The sequence below is a fragment of the Alternaria incomplexa genome (assembly GCF_024043165.1).
Source record: "Alternaria incomplexa strain BMP 0042 chromosome Unknown scaffold_11, whole genome shotgun sequence".
Classification (NCBI taxonomy): domain Eukaryota; kingdom Fungi; phylum Ascomycota; class Dothideomycetes; order Pleosporales; family Pleosporaceae; genus Alternaria; species Alternaria incomplexa.
Window position 1 is genome coordinate 942,203 of NW_026249860.1, and position 17,711 is coordinate 959,913.

The 17,711-nt window shown below is 53.0% G+C and overlaps 6 protein-coding genes across 6 annotated transcripts; 2 read left to right on the plus strand and 4 right to left on the minus strand.

Annotated features, from left to right (window-relative positions):
* Window positions 1–173: 173 nt before the first annotated feature.
* J4E90_007721 (uncharacterized protein) lies at window positions 174–797 on the plus strand (the record flags this gene model as incomplete). The annotated part of the gene is made up of 2 exons (XM_051437254.1): window positions 174–671; window positions 723–797. 2 exons carry the CDS (start codon window positions 174–176, stop codon window positions 795–797), a joined length of 573 nt encoding a protein of 190 aa, XP_051289000.1.
* A 341-nt stretch (window positions 798–1,138) lies between these two features.
* J4E90_007722 (uncharacterized protein) lies at window positions 1,139–2,365 on the minus strand (the record flags this gene model as incomplete). The annotated part of the gene is made up of 3 exons (XM_051437255.1): window positions 1,139–1,742; window positions 1,796–2,261; window positions 2,317–2,365. 3 exons carry the CDS (start codon window positions 2,363–2,365, stop codon window positions 1,139–1,141), a joined length of 1,119 nt encoding a protein of 372 aa, XP_051289001.1.
* A 5,329-nt stretch (window positions 2,366–7,694) lies between these two features.
* J4E90_007723 (uncharacterized protein) lies at window positions 7,695–10,300 on the minus strand (the record flags this gene model as incomplete). Its single annotated transcript, XM_051437256.1, has 3 exons — window positions 7,695–7,883; window positions 7,940–10,010; window positions 10,251–10,300. 3 exons carry the CDS (start codon window positions 10,298–10,300, stop codon window positions 7,695–7,697), a joined length of 2,310 nt encoding a protein of 769 aa, XP_051289002.1.
* A 2,001-nt stretch (window positions 10,301–12,301) lies between these two features.
* Window positions 12,302–13,291, minus strand: J4E90_007724 (uncharacterized protein; the record flags this gene model as incomplete). Its single annotated transcript, XM_051437257.1, has 1 exon — window positions 12,302–13,291. The coding sequence occupies one exon, from the start codon at window positions 13,289–13,291 to the stop codon at window positions 12,302–12,304; it is 990 nt and encodes a 329-aa protein (XP_051289003.1).
* Window positions 13,292–13,891: 600 nt separating this feature from the next.
* Window positions 13,892–15,249, plus strand: J4E90_007725 (uncharacterized protein; the record flags this gene model as incomplete). Its single annotated transcript, XM_051437258.1, has 2 exons — window positions 13,892–15,168; window positions 15,225–15,249. The coding sequence occupies 2 exons, from the start codon at window positions 13,892–13,894 to the stop codon at window positions 15,247–15,249; spliced, it is 1,302 nt and encodes a 433-aa protein (XP_051289004.1).
* Window positions 15,250–15,952: 703 nt separating this feature from the next.
* Window positions 15,953–16,863, minus strand: J4E90_007726 (uncharacterized protein; the record flags this gene model as incomplete). Its single annotated transcript, XM_051437259.1, has 2 exons — window positions 15,953–16,254; window positions 16,338–16,863. 2 exons carry the CDS (start codon window positions 16,861–16,863, stop codon window positions 15,953–15,955), a joined length of 828 nt encoding a protein of 275 aa, XP_051289005.1.
* Window positions 16,864–17,711: the final 848 nt, after the last annotated feature.

Here is a 17,711-nt window from a genome sequence, read left to right on the forward strand (position 1 = left end):
AGTGGTACGAGAACGAACACCTACCTTCACTGAATCCACACAATGCAAAGCATGCTTTACATTGCGAAGTAACGGCGAGCGGTATGGAGAATGAGCCGGTGGGAAGATTGGACGCGCCATGGCCTTACATGACCGTATGGGAAATAAAGAGTGTTGACCAAGCCAACAAAGACATGTACGACGCACAATACCATCCACCAAATGCCGATTTGCAGGCTTCCCTCAAAGGCCTACTTCTTGATCTTCGGTCCTATCGGGAAATCAAGAGTTGGAAACAAGACGACTGGTCCGGTGACGGTGGTGGTAAGATCACGGGTGCGGATAAAGCCGGCGATGACGGACTAATGTCGATAGACATCGAATACGTCGCAAGCGTGGCGGCAATGGAATGGAGCGTACCAGCGGACAAGGAAGAGGAGGTCATGAAATACTACAGAGAAGTCGTCGGCCCAACAATATCTAGTTCACCAGACGTACTGCGGTTTCGCCTCTTCGAGGTCGACAACGCAACAACGATGCAGGGCGGAAAGTTCGAGACCAAAGACAAGAAAGAGCTACACAGATACTTTACGCTCGTCGAGCTAGAGTCTGAGCAGTGGCCATGGGACGTGGTCGTCGATCTCGCGGAGGATAAGGAATGGAAGGACTACTTCGAGAGTCAGCAAGTAGTGGTACGTTGACGATCAAGCCCCGTGGAACTTTGAGTTACTGACGACATTCAGAAATGGCAACTTAGTCACTACTTGATGAAGAGGGCGTATGGCGTACCGGAAAGCAAGGCCTCTGCATCGAGCTAAAGGCTGGAAACGCTAGATCTGCCAACACATTGGTTAAGGGATAGTATCTTCGACTCGAGCGAAGCTTCTTCTCACGCAATACATCACTTGAACCATGAAATCACAACATCGACAAACCGAGACGGTGCATTCAACAAGCTAACATATGCGCACCCGCATTTGCGTTTGACACCAGAGACGCACTATGTACAGCCTATCTGCATCGCTCGCCTGTTGATATTCGATTTCGCCCAGCCTCTGCACCACATGTATCGGATCTTCCTTCTTTACCGAACCGATATTGCGAATGGATTTATATACCCCAACCGACGAGTACCCGACAAGCCCGCATGCGCCTACATTCAGTCAGCCAACCAGTCGTCATCTATAATAAAGGGCCACTTACCAGCAGCAGGCTTCAAGGCCGCATTCATAACGCCAGTCGCACATCCAGCAGCAAAACCCAGGACACCATTCTTCTCCGCACCATCGATGGGTTTGATTATAAGATCCCTTATGCCATCACTGAGTCCGTAACCAAAGCTCTTGAAGCTGACCAGCAGCCCACTTCTCAACCCAGTCACATTCTCATACTGCCGCACCTCCTCACCGTACGCTTTCGGAAGGTTATGGAAACCTCGAGTAATACCATGCATGACAATCGCCGGACTCTTCAGACTGGTGGTGATGATGCGTCCGAATCCTTTTGCGGTACCGAGGGCTACTTGGCGTGCCACATGAGGCGAGTCTTTGGTGTCGAGAGGAGGTAATGGGTTAGCGGTTCCGTCCCGCTTCTCTTTGCGTCTGATCTCGCGCTGCAGTAGCATTGGTGTTGTTTGTTTGCCCAGCTCCACCGGACCTGCTACGAGACCCAGCATGATTCCTCTTACTACGTCGTAGGTAGTGAGAAATGCAGCGGATACCGGGTCGGTGGGGTCGTGCTTCATGTCTGAGTATTGAGATATGCTGTAGTGGGTGTCAGTGGTAGTCGACGTTTGTTGCATGAAGAGACTCCCTACAGATGCAAGTCTTTGGGTTGAAGAAGACCCTCTTTAGTAAGCACCGCAGCCGCAAGCGGCGATAGGGCCAGGCTCTTCCGCTTCACAAGCCATACTGCTGGTCTATCGTGAAGGATGCTACATGCTCGTATGCTAGCAAGGCTCGCCGTTGCATCGGCTTCTGTGAACTCATGTGTCAAGGCTGGAGGGTTTGACGAACATGTATGCGATGGGTTTTCTTGGACGCTAGCATCCTGTCGTATGTCGTACTCGTGCTCTTCTTGAAGACTCCGCGGTTCTGGGCTTGGAAGTGGATCGTATGCCGGCGACTGGTCTTGACTGCGTGGCTTTTCGTTTTGCGTCGACTCCGCATCTACCGAGATTTCTCCGCCCGCGACCTGTTGAGTGTACTCTGGGAGGTCCATGGTGTAGAGGTCAGCATTCTCCGCGGTGGGTTCAAAGTGCACCAGCGAGGAGGTGTCGGTGTCTGCGTCGGGATTATTAGTACTCTCGTATGAGTATAAAATGCTCGGAGTACCTACTAGCAACACCCCGATCTTCCTCGGAAAAGATCGTGGTTACGGCAGTCATCTTCTGGAGCGTAGGTCTGGAATGGTCGAATTGCAGATTGAGCAGCATGAACTGCAAGCAGTATTACTTATGGGTCAACTTTGCCATCTTCAAGAGAAACTTCTCTATAAGGCCCTACTTCGTAGCCACGCGTGCGGAAGTCTTGGTTTTCCGAAACGGGAAACGCTAGGCCCGAAGTGGTAAACTTTGAGAAGGGCGCAGCAGGCGGCCTGACATGCAACCAAAACCGCCTCGGCGGCCTATCATCAAGGCCGTGAGAACACTAGCGAAGTTGTGCACTTGGTGTTATGCTTCTTGTGAGGGTGTGCATTCCGGGGCTCGCAAGCTCTACCAGATTGCGTAATGCCATGGGTATGTTTTAGATGTCGTAGAAACTAAGTCAATATGAAGAATATGGTGAAGAGCTTCTAGTCGTCTCAGTATCCTCTATCCAGTTTTCTGCTCGATCAAAGCATAAATGACATGCTTGTGAGGGAATTTGGGCAGATACACGCGTTGCATGTGCTCCCAAGGCTTTTGAGAATGCGTGAACATTTCGTAATCCATAACAGTATAACTAGCTAGTAATCGCGTCGCGTTTGTGTTTACAGTATCAAAGGTCGTGTGTACAATCAAAAGCAGACGTTCAGAGGGTGCAGCTCACATCGGCTACGAACGCGTCAAGATGATGACGTAATGAAGTTTACGCGTTCGGCATCGACGGAAGTTGCACCGAATACGCGACTGTCTCCTGCCTCCTGCCTCCTGCATTTTCACGACGCGATCTCCTGCTATCGTCCCATCATCGCGAAAAGCACCAGCCACCTTCAAGGCATAACAAAGCGACAGAATGGGTCCTGTGGGCAACGATTTATCCTCATCCGACCGCGACGGGAACCGCGAGCCATTAACCAAAGCGACCCTGTCGCAACGAGACCTGATGGACGCGACGTGACTGTCGCCAGATCCTGCATCCGGGAACCATTCCAGTCACCTTTCTGTGACTCTGAGGTTACTACTGAGCCACTGGATGATGTGCCATTGGCTACTGAGCTGCTTAATACTGAGCCGTTGGATACTGGGCCGCTGGATACTGGGCCGCTGGATTTTGATCCGGGAGATGATTTGGGTAATATTTGGACATATATCGATGCCATTCATCGTAAGAGCTCCCAGGGCTCGACTGCGTATCGTCTCCATCGTCTGGCTGATCTCCATTCCCAGGATGCTGTCTACCATCCGAAGGATCGCTGTCTCTGTAACCGCTCCTTCCATGCCGGTTTCGGTCGTCCCGGTCATCTCGTTGTCGCTCTCTGTCGTCTCCCAACATGCGATATCTTGATGCGGTATCAATAATTTGCACTTGGTCATGATGTCAGCCACTCACTGAATCGGTATGTAATGACTTGTCGTTGTTGCGTAATCGTCGTGGCGGTATGCAAAATGCACAGCTTTCCGCGCACTGTTGATAAGCATCTCGGCTTCTTTTGTTGAAGTTGGCTCCCATATGGTCTTCAGAATAATGCCGTCCGCTCCGTACATAAGCTTATAATAGCTGTTGTATTGAGGAGACAACCTCCATTCTGAACATGTCATCGAGTTCATGTTGGCTTCGGTTTCTTTCGGCGGACCCGGGTTCTGCCACAGTGTTTCAAGGATTGTGCCGTCGCTCGCACGCTCGTAATGGTACCAGCGGTAATATGAGCCTGAAAAAGCCCAAGTGGAGTTTGGCCATGGAGCGACCCCGCATTCCTCAGGCTGGCTTAATTCGACCCATATCCGGAGACCATAAGTGCCGTACTTGTAAAACTTCTTGTGTTGCTCGGACCATATCCAGGGTATGTGTGTCTCCATCATACGGACCTATGTCGTAGCGGAGCCTGACTCGGGGCGCGCCTCGTTATATCGCCTGGCGGGCATACGTCTCACGTGGCGGGTGGCAATCGCGCTTGCAAGCAACCCAAGGCTGAATATTCCTAGGTCGCGCTCTGTCTGTCGTAAGATCTCACAGAGATGGATTGCATCTGCTTGTCGCGACCTTGTGAATGGTCGGCCTATCAACTCCACAAAACCGTTCATACACCTCAAGAATTTGTCGGGTAAACCTGTACTGCTGCACACTCAGAGCGCATGCGCTATGCGATTCCGTCGATGCTGGCATCAGAGCGCTGTCCTGTTTTGCCGATACGAGACGCCGCTTCCCATTCGCAGGAAAACGCCTCTTCATGCATGGCTGCACCAACCCAAGCGATTAGCGTGGCCTGTCAGCGATGCACATGAGCAGACTCTAAAGCATTCAGCCTCACTGCTACCTAAAAGATCATCGCTCTTTCGTTTTATTGTAGGACATGGGCTACGAGTACGTGTCAAGAGCATTCAGACGTACACTCAAAGACGTCTCTTAGAGTTCACGACAGCCTCTCAAATACCCACAAGACAATGCTACCCGAATGAAGCGAATACTCCACGATCTATCCAACGCTCATAATAATCTCAGCGCCTACCGTACCTACTTCACACTGGCAAGCACACTGGCCCTGAATAACCGTGTCATTGCTCGCAGTCCTGCACTCTAAAGAGAAGAGGTCTTCGTTCGCTCCGCTGCTCAGATATTGATGAGTCTGCAGCCTGGAGCACTGCCAGTCACGATTACAAGCCTCGTATCGAAAGCTCACTCATGTCACTTCTGAGCACACCGCAGACGGGACGATGGAGAGATCACAGCGAGGGACATCGTAAGAATACGCTCTAACTCAGTGATCACATATTGATAATCTGCTAGGTTTGCAGACGTTGCAACGCGATTCCTGGCGGGAAGCGCAGTGGTTCAAAGTCGGCATTGCCATCAGCCTTACTCTTGCGTCACCCTACTTACTGCGGATTGTTCTCAGTACAATTTCGTTCCTTAAGAGTTACCTGTTTCCCGCGACGTCAAGTGATCGCGACGACGAATCTGCCCGCCATCTTGTTCCAACAGAACCCCTGAGCACCACAAAGGGTAAAAGAGAAGGACTGAAGTATTGGATATCTAGTCTTCTCGCCCAAGACCCGTGTTGGGAATCTCGTTATCGATTCTTCGGCTCCTTTCTTCTTGCGTCGTTCTTACTGGTGCTGTATCAATCCATCGTGGGGATAGTTCTGACCGACAATGTCGCAAGAAGCAGATCTGCCCTACTGAGGTCAGACAAATGTGGCCTCTATGAGTACGACAACGAGAAAGCTGGCGAAGAGGAAGCTGTGAAAGCAGACATGCTCATGGTGGGCAGAGAAAGACGCGCAGCGGCCTATGCGCAGGAGTGCTATAGCTCCGGTACTAACGTCAAAGCCACAAATTGCGACTTCTTCTACAACTCAACTATCGGGTATGGAGTGCAAGAGGACAAATGTCCCTTCGATAGGACCGACATATGCGTTGATGGTTACCAGCCTGGCTCAGCCATCACCTTTGATACCAACTGGGTCAATTCAGGGATACTAGGTATCAACGAGGAGTCCATGCACAAATTTCGACGCAAGACAACATGCGCCCCACTGAGCGCAGATCGACCTTTCGTGCAGCACTTCACCAACATCGGGATGGGCGAATCTGGATACAAGTACTTTTATGGATCGCTCTACGATACCACAAACTGCTCAGACGAAGTGCATGCTCCTCCGCCTATACTCTCGGACTACACTATGCGTATCACGGGTCATCCATTTGAATGGCAAGCCCCCGTGTACAAAGTCAAGTAAGTTTGCAAACAAGTCTAAACTGAGTTGTTAGCTCTACCTAACAAGTTCATAGTACTTACGCCACCTCCTTACTCGACCCGACGTGTGACTTCTATCAGCCTTCAAAAGACCTGGCAGCCCCGGGCCTGTTGCCACAACGAACCAAGACGTTGACCCTCATTTTTGTTACGGCTTTACGCATCATTTATACCAAGCGCAGCAACGATCCCATTTTCCCCGCCGACAAAGCCTTTCAATACCCCGGAGACAAAGGTTATTACTACTACAACTCGCAGCCGAAAGCGCGAGCATTCGCCTGCATAGATGAGACGATCTTCTGTGCTCCGTCGGGCTCTCCGTGTTGGCATGCAAACGACCCAATACCAGCTGGCGGATCGAACACATCATCCTATTGGTTCTTGAAGTATGCATTGAAAAGCTCCAACACGTACGACGCCATAAAGCTTCGTCTCGGTAGCGGTTTACTCGCGCAACAACGAGTTGGCCAGTCTCGATCTATGCCACTGGCTGACAACCATTGGCAGCTTGAGGCTGAGCATCTGTTTAAGACATCTCTCGCAAGAGCCCAGTTTGATGCATGGAGCATCGCGAGTGCGGAAGACCATGACAACCCAACGTATACCGATACACTCCCTGATGAAGCTAGGGGAAACATGTGTGGACTCTTCAAATTCCAAGCCTCCGGCTACATCAATATCCGCATGCTGCCATTTGTATGGCTGATGTTAGCCTGGCCGCTCATGTTGATTCTGAGCATCGAACTTAGGACCTACGAGAAGTTGGGGAAGGTTGCCATGTCGGAGATGAGAAGAAATAGCAAACAGTCGGCCAAGCCCAATTCAGATGCGACTGCGACACCAAGAGACCCGGCTACTGCAGTTACAGATTCAGCGACGCTAGACCAGCCGCAAGAAGCGATTGACTCAAACGCTACAGCTACTCCCACCCCACAGCGACCAGACACGGCAAGCAGCACGACACCCCTCATCGCCGCGTCTTCGGCATCTGCATCGTCTGACTTAAATCACAACTACGGAACTTCTAGCACTCTGAGCAGTACGCCCTCGGATCGTAGTTCTAAGACCGACAAATCCGAATGGTCACCTTTGTTGATACACGGTCCAACTGTGCTAAGTGTATGGATGTACAAGAAGATGAGGAGTGGGAGAAGTGATGCAAGGGACAGCGGTGAAACAGTCTGATAAGCGCACAATGGCTCTTCCAGGTTATTATCAAATGTGAGACGAGACACTAAGGCGGACATGCAGGCACGTACAGCAAGTAGACATCAAGATCGCAATCTCCTTTTAATGAACCATGTCTGGCTTTTATACTCCCATCTATCATTCAAGAAAAGGGACAAATACCTAACGCACCTCATCAGCGCGTAACATCTCCCTTCCCAAAAGTCGCACCATCCCTTTCGCCATTTCCCACACAGTAGTTTCCCTAACTCCGGCTGGCCATGCCAGGAAAACGCCCAAATGATACGCATCGAAGAAATGTGGGGGGGACGATGATGTAAGACGAAAACCCAACCCATGATGATGAAAACCCCATTACTCATTACTCAAGATATCCACCGGAAGCTACGTATCGAATCGGGACTAACTGGCTAGGCCAAGTAGCCGAGCTCGTCTGCCTCCAGACGCTCCAGGTATTCCTTCTCGAGCAGGATGTCTATGCACTTCTTGATGTCGGGGACGCGGGGCATGAATCGGGTCTTGATCTGCTGGATGGTCTCTGAGACGAGCTGCTGGTGCTTCATCTTCTTGCGGGACTTCATGATACGCACGATAGCGGACTGTTGATATGTTAGCATCCTGTAATGTGGGGAAGATAAGAGTGGTGAATACATACCTGAATGAGTAGCTTTCGATCCTCCTCAATCGTCTTGTGCGTATCCTCCGCCTCGGCCTTTTGCTCAGACTTGATACCAATGTTCAAGTTCATCTTCACCTTCTTGGTCTTGAAGCCGGTGTTGAGCTTGTAGGAAGTACCAGACTCAGGCTTTGCGCCCTCGGGTTGGGCGAGCAGAACCTTGGCCTTGATGAAGACACCCAAGCTAGGGTCGAGAGTCTCCTTGTTCAGCTTGGTGGACTCAGCAATATCATCGTAGGTGACGGTATCACTGTCGTTGAACAGCAACATGATGGCCATCTGGTAGGTCGAGACCTGGAAGGTTGGTGAAGTCTTCAGGTTCGCAACCTTGCAGTAGTTGGCCTTGACCTCACCCTTGCACAGCTGCCATAACCAGGTAAGCTTACGACCTTGGTGCTTGTGGTTGTAGAAGCGAGAGAAGCGGTCGTAGGTCTGAACAATAAGTTGCGGTGGGGTAAACGGTGTGGTGGGTGGGTTTAGAGGCCAGAAACCGGTACCGAGAATGTGGTATGAGGCATCGACGTTGGTCTTCATGTCTGACTCGTCCAAGTTGTTTGACTGCCACTCCTTGAACGCGGTGTTGAGATCCTTGGAAATCTGCATATCCTGGAACATGCGTTGTAGCTTGTTGGTGTATTCGAAACCACAGGCCTCCTTCAGCTTCGAGATCATGCTGGTCTCGGCGTCGTCTGATGCAGAAGTAGTCTGAACTAGACGCTTGGCCAACATACGCGAGTAGAACTTCTGGAACACGTCCTTGTCTTCGATGTACTTGAAGACAGTCATGATCTGTGTTAGGAGCTTCTCCATGTCATCCTCTTCACTCATCTTGGCGTTGGAGCGCTTCAGCAGAGTATCGGTGTACTTTGCGAGGAGCTCAGGCGACTTGTTGGAGCCAGACTTGCAGATCTTGTTTCTGTTGACGAACTCGCGGCAGGCATTATCTAACGAGCGAACGAACTCTGACTCTCCGTTGAACGCCTTGTTAACGAGCGCCTGGTACTGGGTGTGGACCTCAAGAAGGGCCTCGACGTACACCTTTGGCTCCAAGCTGTCTCCATCTTGCGCGATCTTGTCAACGGCAGCCAGACCTGCCTTGCGGACGTGGTTCTCGAACCGAAGACGCAGAGGATCAAGACCCTCAGGAATGCGGGCAAGCAGCTTGTACATGCGGCCTAGGTCCTCCTCCTTGTCGTGGTCAAGAAGGATCTGGAACTCCTCGCGAAGTGCTTGCGAGTGGCTTGTGATGAGCGACTGTTCGCATGTCCGCATCAGAGGAGACATGATCTCGTTGAGCAGGTAAAGTGGGACGCGCTCCTTCTCCTCTTCCAGACGGATCTCTGCCTTCTTCATGTATTCAACCACGCTGTTTTCTGCCAGAAATTGCTTGGACTCGTTGTCGTAGTATTGGGCGGTGGCCTCTAGGAAGGGCTTCTCGAAGTATTCCTTGTAGACATCCAATGTGGACTTGGAGCTGTCGGCCTCGTCCAGACCCAGCGATACGAAAGAGTCGACGACCGACTTGATCTGCGACTGCTCGATAGTCTCGCCGTTTCGCTGCTTCTCCACTAGCTTCAGGACCGAGCGCATGACGCTCTCTTGGCTGCCCGTGAACATGTCCTCCTTCCAGCGCACCAAATGCAGTGTGTAGATGTCATAGATGTGCTTCTTTCCCTCGTCCATCTCACGCTTGACCCAATGACGGTTCAAGTACCGGAACAGATGGTTGTTGTACTGGCCAGCTGTCGTGTAGCGGTTCCACTCCTTGATGTAGAAGTGGAGGAGCGCCTCGTCGACATGTTGCCGCGAAGCCGCCTGGACTTCGGAGAGATGCGCCTTCAGGTATTCGATCAGGTGCTGGTAGAGGTCCTCTCCGAGGAGATGGGCACCTCCGCGGTTGTTGGCGGCGTGGAAGGACGAGCCTGCGACGGCTTTTTGGGCGGTACAGAAGTTGTGGATGGCGGTGTAGAGACCCATGTACGTCTTCATGTCGACACCTTCGCGCAGGTTCGTCATGATCTTGTCGACACCGGCTTCGAGGTACTTCCATCTGTGAGCTATTAGCATCTGGTCGAGCTCTACGTCATCTTCGGGTTGGGGTCGCTTTAGTATAGCTCGTCCTGCCATGGCTTTCTCCGCCTGCGCTCACCATAGCGGCGCAGCTCTTGCAGAAGCCAAATGCGGCGGACACAAGACCCGCCATTCGAGACGTCACTGCAACCCGTCCAGAACTCCGCAAGTTGCAACGCTGTACAGAAGAAGATACTGGGGGTGATAGAGAGTAACTTACGTGGCGTTGACGTCGTCCTTGGCCGGGACGGGTGGCATACTGGAAGACATGGTGGGTTGTGTCGTCGCGTGCTCTTGGGCACTTTTCTGAGGCGACTTCTTGCGCGTGAGGAACTTTATTGTCGGAATCGCCGTGTCACAGACAAACGGATTGTCAAGCAACACTGGAGAGCGCGCTTGTTTGGTGTCCTTTCACAAGGGTGGATGGTGATAAAGGCGGGTTCGGTGGAGGGCGCGGTGAAGTGGTGGGGAGTAATGGTAGCGGGCGGGGAGGGCTTAAGATGTACCGAGCGGTCGATTTCCGCGGGTTTTGGTATGCGCCGTCAAGTTAGGCGACACACGGAGGGGAGGGAGAAGAGAAAAGTGAAGGTGCCGGACGAGCAAGGCGGCGACGTTTAGAGTCACGTCGTTGTCGCTCCATACAGTTCAGGCAGCACCGAGCTTGGGTCTTGGCGTTTTACAAGGGTCCCGTTCACGCAGCCTTGCACTAGCCTCCACAGTGCTCAACGCGAAGGCAGCAGAACCTTTGACAGCGAAGCATGCCAGCATTACAGTTCTTTCGCTCACTGTTCCCCATCCACATAGCGGATCGTGCTGTCGGTTCATAGTAGTGATGATGGTATGCGGATATCACGATACATCTCATGCTGCTGGAGTACCGCTTATCACCATTTTTGTGTGTGATTTGGACTCAACGGAGGTCTCTCAATGCGGTGCTCTTCAGGATGGATCCAATAAAGCCTTTTGGATTGGCTCCCTATCTGATTATGTTTCCACTCGTCCACAGTGAAGCCTTGAAACCCTGCTCTACTAGCTAGTGGCAAAAGATAGTGATGGTCACTCTATGATCTTCAGCTACGAACTTAGGAGTTCCACCACGGAGAAGTAAGTACATGCTCAGACGGAACACCGAATTCACAATGGCAGAACAATAGACGTTCCTTGCAAATCCGTTCCGGCTTTTTGACCGATGACGTATTGGTAGGATCATCAGATGCCATCTTATATCAAAAGTTGGGATAGCAGTCTTTCTCCTTGCCAAAGCATCCTACGTCAAACCACTGAACCAAAAAATCCAACAATTCATCTAGAAAACAACACCCCAAAATGCCATCTCTAAACCTAACCCCCCTCACCTCCCTCCGCCTATCAACCCACTACATCCCCACCCACTCCCTAATCCCCAACACAACCCCCCACAACCGCCCCCTCTACATCTACCACTCCGCCTTCCCGCCCTCAATCCCACCCTCAACCCTCGAATCCCACCTCCTTGCCAACAACCTCACCCCCCAGTGGCGCTACACAATGTACACCACAACGCACTACCACAGCACCACCCACGAAGTCCTCTGCATCTACTCGGGCCGCGCTCTCCTCCTCTTCGGCGGCGAATCCAACCCAGGGCGGGTAGAAACAGAGGTGAAAGCTGGGGACGCGGTGGTTGTGCCGGCGGGGGTGGGGCATAGGTTGGTGGAGGATAAGGAGGGTGGGTTTATGATGGTGGGGAGTTATCCCAAGGGGTGTGGGTGGGATATGTGTTATGGGAAGGAGGGGGAGGAGGGGATGGCGGAGAAGGTGAAGGGCGTGGGGTGGTTGGAGAGGGATCCGTTGTATGGGGTGGGAGGGCCTGTGACGTGGGGGAGAGAGAGGTTGGAGAGGTTTTGTAAGGGGGAGAGGAGTGAGTTGTGAGACTGAGGGGAATAGTTAGAGCATGCGACAAGCTAAAAGCTGCTTGTGTAGTGTAGCTGAGGTATGCCTGCGTGGAGGCAAGTCGTCCACTGAGTCTAGGCGATGGATGATGGCGTAGCCTAGAGACTATCAGTGTCTTTATAGGAGACTTACCACGGCGATGGATGTGTTGAGGGCTTCCCGGCTACTATATCACCAATTACGAATGAAGATGTTGATCATATGTCGTTATTCTCATAAGCATCCAATCATACAGATGCTGACACTCTATGTGGTATAGTACATACATAGCCTCCAACGCCCATGCTGTTTATGAATCTTGAACCATGATATCGTACTTTGTTGAGACGTGAAATGGGATCATGGCTTGGCTGCTTGTTTCGCCTTCTGCTTACCCTCTTCAGCGACATCTTCAGCTTTATCGTGTATCTTCTCCAGGATATCCTCAGGCAATGCGTCTTTTGCCCTTGTGCCGTTACCCCCAGCAGCCTTCTCTTGCTCCAGCTTCTCCTCCATCCTCTTCTCCTTTGACTTGATGGCGTTCTCGACCTGCTCGACAGCGCGCTCAATCTCAACCTCCATGTCGGGTAGGTCGAATTGCTCGGCGATGAGCTTTCCGTTCCACCGTTGCAAGACCATGACGTCTTCGGTCTCGTTGTTGGTCTGCTGGTGCACGACATTGGCAACCTGCTGGGCCTGTTGTGGTGTTGGGTCGGGAGCAGCACGCGAGAGTGCGCGGGTTGGGTACATGAGTCCGGCTGTGTAGACTTGGTCGAGCGTGCCCGATGGAGCGGGGGTAGGGAGGTTGTGCTTGAGGAGGAATTCGAGGTGCTTGGAGCCGCTGAAGGCTTTCCAGTGACTCCATGCCCGGTAGAGGACGTAGAAGAAGGGTAGGTTGGGGATGACGGGGACGAGCATAAAGGGCGCGGTGAAGGGCATGATGACGACGCTCCAGATCAGTTTGGTCCGGTGCATGTTCTGCCTCTCTTTTGCCAGCTTCTCCAGCAGCCCCGACACTCTCTCTTGCGGCAGGTACTTTCCAGGGAACAGGACCTCATATTTTGCTTTTCCGTCTACAATGTCCTGCCTCCGCTTCGCCGTGAGGGCGGGTATGGTCTTGAGCCCCCATTCCTCGTAGGGTATGCGCTTCAGGGCGTGGTTGCCGTAGAAGGTGACTTTTTTCTTCCAGTCCCAGATGGCCTTTTCATCCTTTTCCCAAGCGACCCACGTCTCATTGGCCTTTATAGTGATCTTGTCATAGTAGGAGCGGTCCTTGGGGGCTTTCTCGTGCAGCTTCTCGCAGTAGATAAGGGAGCGACGCGTGGATATGGGCAGCAGGAAGAGACGCATCGTGGGAGGGGAGGATGAGGACCGTGGGGTCGCGGGGCAGAGGGTCTTGGTGTTTAGGTAAGCGCAATGGCTGCGCGTATTTAATCGCGATTTAACAAACTCTCGCGGCAGGTGTGCGAGACATGACGCAGGTCGAGTCGCGTAGAGACCAAGGCACCGAAATCGCTAGCTAGGTGTCGTATCGTCGGAATTTGACGACGGGCTACTGCGGACCCATGACCTCACCCCAGGCTGTTTTCCTGGCTAAGCATGCTGCCAGCGCGCAATCCCTGTTTCCCTGATCGACGAACAAGCAATCTCCCCTACGACGCCAACACGCGCACGCACCCAACGCTCCACCACCCCCAGGCGCACCACCAAACTCTAACCATCTCGTCGTTCGCTGTTTCCTTGTCTTGTTTACCCGCACTGTTGCACTGCGCCCCGTCACTTCCTAAGCCGGACATGGTGTCGTTGCGACTCGTCTACTTTGCTCCCACGTAATCTCCCCCGGTGCTGATTCACTGCCAAGCCCTCAAAGCTTGCTGCGTGCAGGCAGGCGCGACACACCGGCTGGTGCTTGGTGGTGCGACGAGGAAGCCCCTCACATCTCCCCAAAGAATGACCAGCACGCCCATGGTTGAGCCCCGAAAGAGCGACCCGGGCCATGGTACCAGCAGCAGCAGCAGCAATGGGCACCTCCGCCCCGACGCCGCCGCCCAGGGGAGCAGCCAGACCTCGCAGGCCTCGACGCTGAACTCGTCCCACTCCAACGGCCACCGCCTGCTGCCCTCGCCCATTCCGCCCCCGACCGCCTCGTCCCTCACCTCGACCCAGCGCCCCCAGTCGCGAGTCAGCGCCGTCTCCGGCAACTCCAAGGACAGTCACGACGGCCTGCCCCCCGTCCGCAAGAGCCACTCGCAGTCGATATCCAGCACTCCACGCACGCTGGCGTCCTCTAACCGGAGCATAACCGCGAGCGCGGAGAACAGGGAGAGGCAGCGCGCCGTCCGCTCACTACCGCCCTGGGTCCAGTCCGCCGACGACGAAGACGAGAATGTAGACGCCTCCTCGCTCCTCCTACCACGGACGCCCACCAACGTCCGCCATGCCAACCACAACTTCTGCCCGACGCCCAAGTCCAGCGTGCCAGGCCGCAAGTTCGACCATGCTCGCGAGGGCGCCCCCGTGACCCTCTCGACGCCCGTCAGTGACAGCGCACCCAAGTGGAAGCAGTTCACCCAGGCCTCCAACCACGACCGCCCCATCTCCTCGCGCGGCCAGATCGTCGACGATGACTGGCTCAAGGAGAACATGCCCGATCTCGAGCAGAAGTGGGAGCCCATCGACAACGGCCTCGGCGACGAGCACATCAAGGGCTTCTGGCTCTTCACCTCGGAGAAGAGAAAGCGCCGTCTGATGCGCTTCCACAACACCATCATGAACCACCCCATGGTTCCCGCCTTGGTCCGCGCCATTGTCCTTGTCTTCTCCATCCTCGCCCTCTCCCTCGCCTGCTCCATTTACCGCCACTCGGACAACAACGGCTGCAGCAACAACTCGTCTACCTGGATGGCCATACTCGTCGACATTGTAGCCGTCCTATACACCATATACATCACCTACGACGAATACACTTCCAAGCCCCTCGGCCTACGCTCGCCCAATGCCAAAATGTCGCTGATCTTTCTCGATCTGGCCTTCATCGTCTTCGAGTCGGCGAACCTTAGTTTGGCTTTCCAGGCCCTGACGGACGACAAATGGGCATGTGTTGAGTCAGACCGGACAAATGCGTGTCCGTACCGACAGAGCATTTGTGAGAGGCAGAAGGGCTTGACAGCGACACTGTTGATTGCATTGCTTGCATGGATTGCTACTTTCTCCATCAGCACGCTGAGGTAAGTTTACACACTCAAGCAACCCCACGGCTGCGTTCTTTACTAATCCACCACAGGTTGATCCACCGTGTAGCGAGGTAGTGCCTCAAACACCTCCATACATTCTCCTCCACTCCCTCGGCCCTTCCACCACGCCACCTATATCCCCACACTACATTCCGACCCTTCAGCTTGACTGATCCACCTTTTGCATAGTACCAAGGAGCACGACCACCTCTTACACATGTCGGCCTTGTCCCCCCGGCGGCGATACCCTCTCCATTCGCACTCTTTCCGTTTTCCTAGTCGACTCCGTTCTCGCACCCCCTCCGTTAGGTCCTTTTACTCTTGAAAGCTATGCATAGCTGCGGCGTTTTGGGTTTCCTTGTCCCTGCATATTCCCTCAATCGACGATTTCCCCAAACCAGTTGTTTTCTCTTTTTTTCTTATACACTTTGGGGCTTTCTTCGTGCCACTTTAGGGTTGACTGGGTGTACATAGGGTGTTGTTTTGAGGACTTGGGACGGCCTAGAGGCAATAGCATAGTACAGAGTGATTAGTATAATCCACAAAATCAATGAAACAGGTCAAACACTCATTTGCAGAAGATATCCTACTTGTGATGGAAGGCTGTATGTTCCCCACACGATTGTAGGCTTCTGGCTATATTGCTTTTCAGCCGAGATCTTACTTCATGACCGTGCTCAATTCAGCCACTATGCCAATCTAAGCAGAATGCCCCAAATGTTCAAATCCCAGTCCAGCAAACCCATCCATCCGCCCATAGCTCCATGCCTTAGCACCCTCACATACAGCTAAACCCCCCATCAACCGGCAGCCCAATACCCGTGACCCACGCCGCATCCTCACTAGCCAAGAACACCGCCGCCCTCGCAATATCCTGCGGCGTACCCAGTCCACCAAACGGATGTCTTGTCTCGACCTCTTTCTTCGAATCCGCTGCTTCAGGCGTGAGTAGCGAGGATATAAAGGCCGTAGCTGTGTAACCGGGACAGAGAGCGTTGACATGGATACGATAGGGCGCGCAGTCCAGCGCAGCAGACTTTGTGAGACCCATTACCGCATGTTTGGAGGCCGCGTAGCCCGCTAGTAGAATGTCAGCTTTCCGTCTATTCACAGACTCAACGTCGCATGTTCAACAAGGACAAAAACGGAACGAAAGAACTTACAGGTCCCCGAAGTCCCCCTCAACCCATAAACACTACTCAAATTAATAATCCAGCCTCTATCCCCCCTCTCCCCCGGTTCCTGCCCCACCATCTGCCTACTCGCGTACTTCGTCCCGAGGAAAACCCCCTTGATATTAACATCGACGGTGCGCTCAAACGCCGCTTCTTCGTATTCCCACACAGGCCGACTGCCATGCTCACCCGTCTCCATGCTAATCCCCGCGTTGTTCACCATAATGTCGATTCTGCCGTACTCTTGCACTGCGGTCTGGATCAGGGCTTGGATGTCGGTTGAGGAGGTGGTGTCGCATTTTACGAAGAGGGCTTTTGCGCCGAGGGCGTGGGCGGCGGCGACGGTGGTGGTGCTGGGGGAGGTGTCTGTGGCGTATTCTGATCGCGGCGTTTCGGTTATGTCGGAGCAGATTAGGGAGGCGCCTTCTGAGGCGAAGGCTAGGGCTGTGGCGCGGCCGATGCCTGAGGAGGAGCCGGTTATTACGGCGATTTTGTTGTGGAGGCGGGGTGGCATCGTGGAGAGTGTAGTGGTAGACTTGTTTGAAGTTGGGGTGAAGTTGGTGGATGATGATGGTTTTGATTGTCTGTGTTTGCTGTGGGGTAACCGGTGTATTGCAGGAAGAGGAAGAGACTTGAGGTAGATAGGAAGAGGAGGCGAAAGAGAAAGAAGAATGGTGACAAGGAGAAGTAAAGTTGAAATGATAGTAGGATGAGAACATATACTAATCTGTCCAAGTGACTATCAAGCGAACGGGCGTATCTAGTGAGGGGTTGGTCTATGCGGAGAAAGTACATCCTCGGTCCTGGAGTAAGATTAGGCAAACAGGTCTACTAGCAGAGGCCTTCACTGGTGGATTTCTATGGAGTGAAATTGAAGCGAGGCACCTGATTCTGCGTCAATCGTATCCCGGGGCGTAAAGTGACAACTCAATACATTCCGCGTCAAGGTCGCGTACGAGGTAGCGCGAAATGTGGCGTTTGTTATTGGGCTGACAGCTTCGCGTAAAAAGTGTATTCTCGTCTGCCTGATAGACCCATGAATACGGCTCTTTGTACTATGCATGTACGCATGCGCATGTATCCGTAAGTAGCAAATGGTATGAGGTTGGCTCTTTCGCCAGTACTGGTAGTTGCCGAGGTCCTAGGCTGGGGTAGGCAAGCAGAATACGACTCAGCATGGGTCAGAGGTCTAGATTGAGTGCTGCAGGGGATCATACTAGCGATTTATATGGTATTGTAAAGCTGGCGGAAGCTGGTATGCAGCAATGGATGGTGGGGTCGTGGGGTAATCCGGAAAGCGCGTTGCCCGACAGGGATCACCCGAGTAGCCTCACATGCACGTCATAATGTAGATTTGCTTCA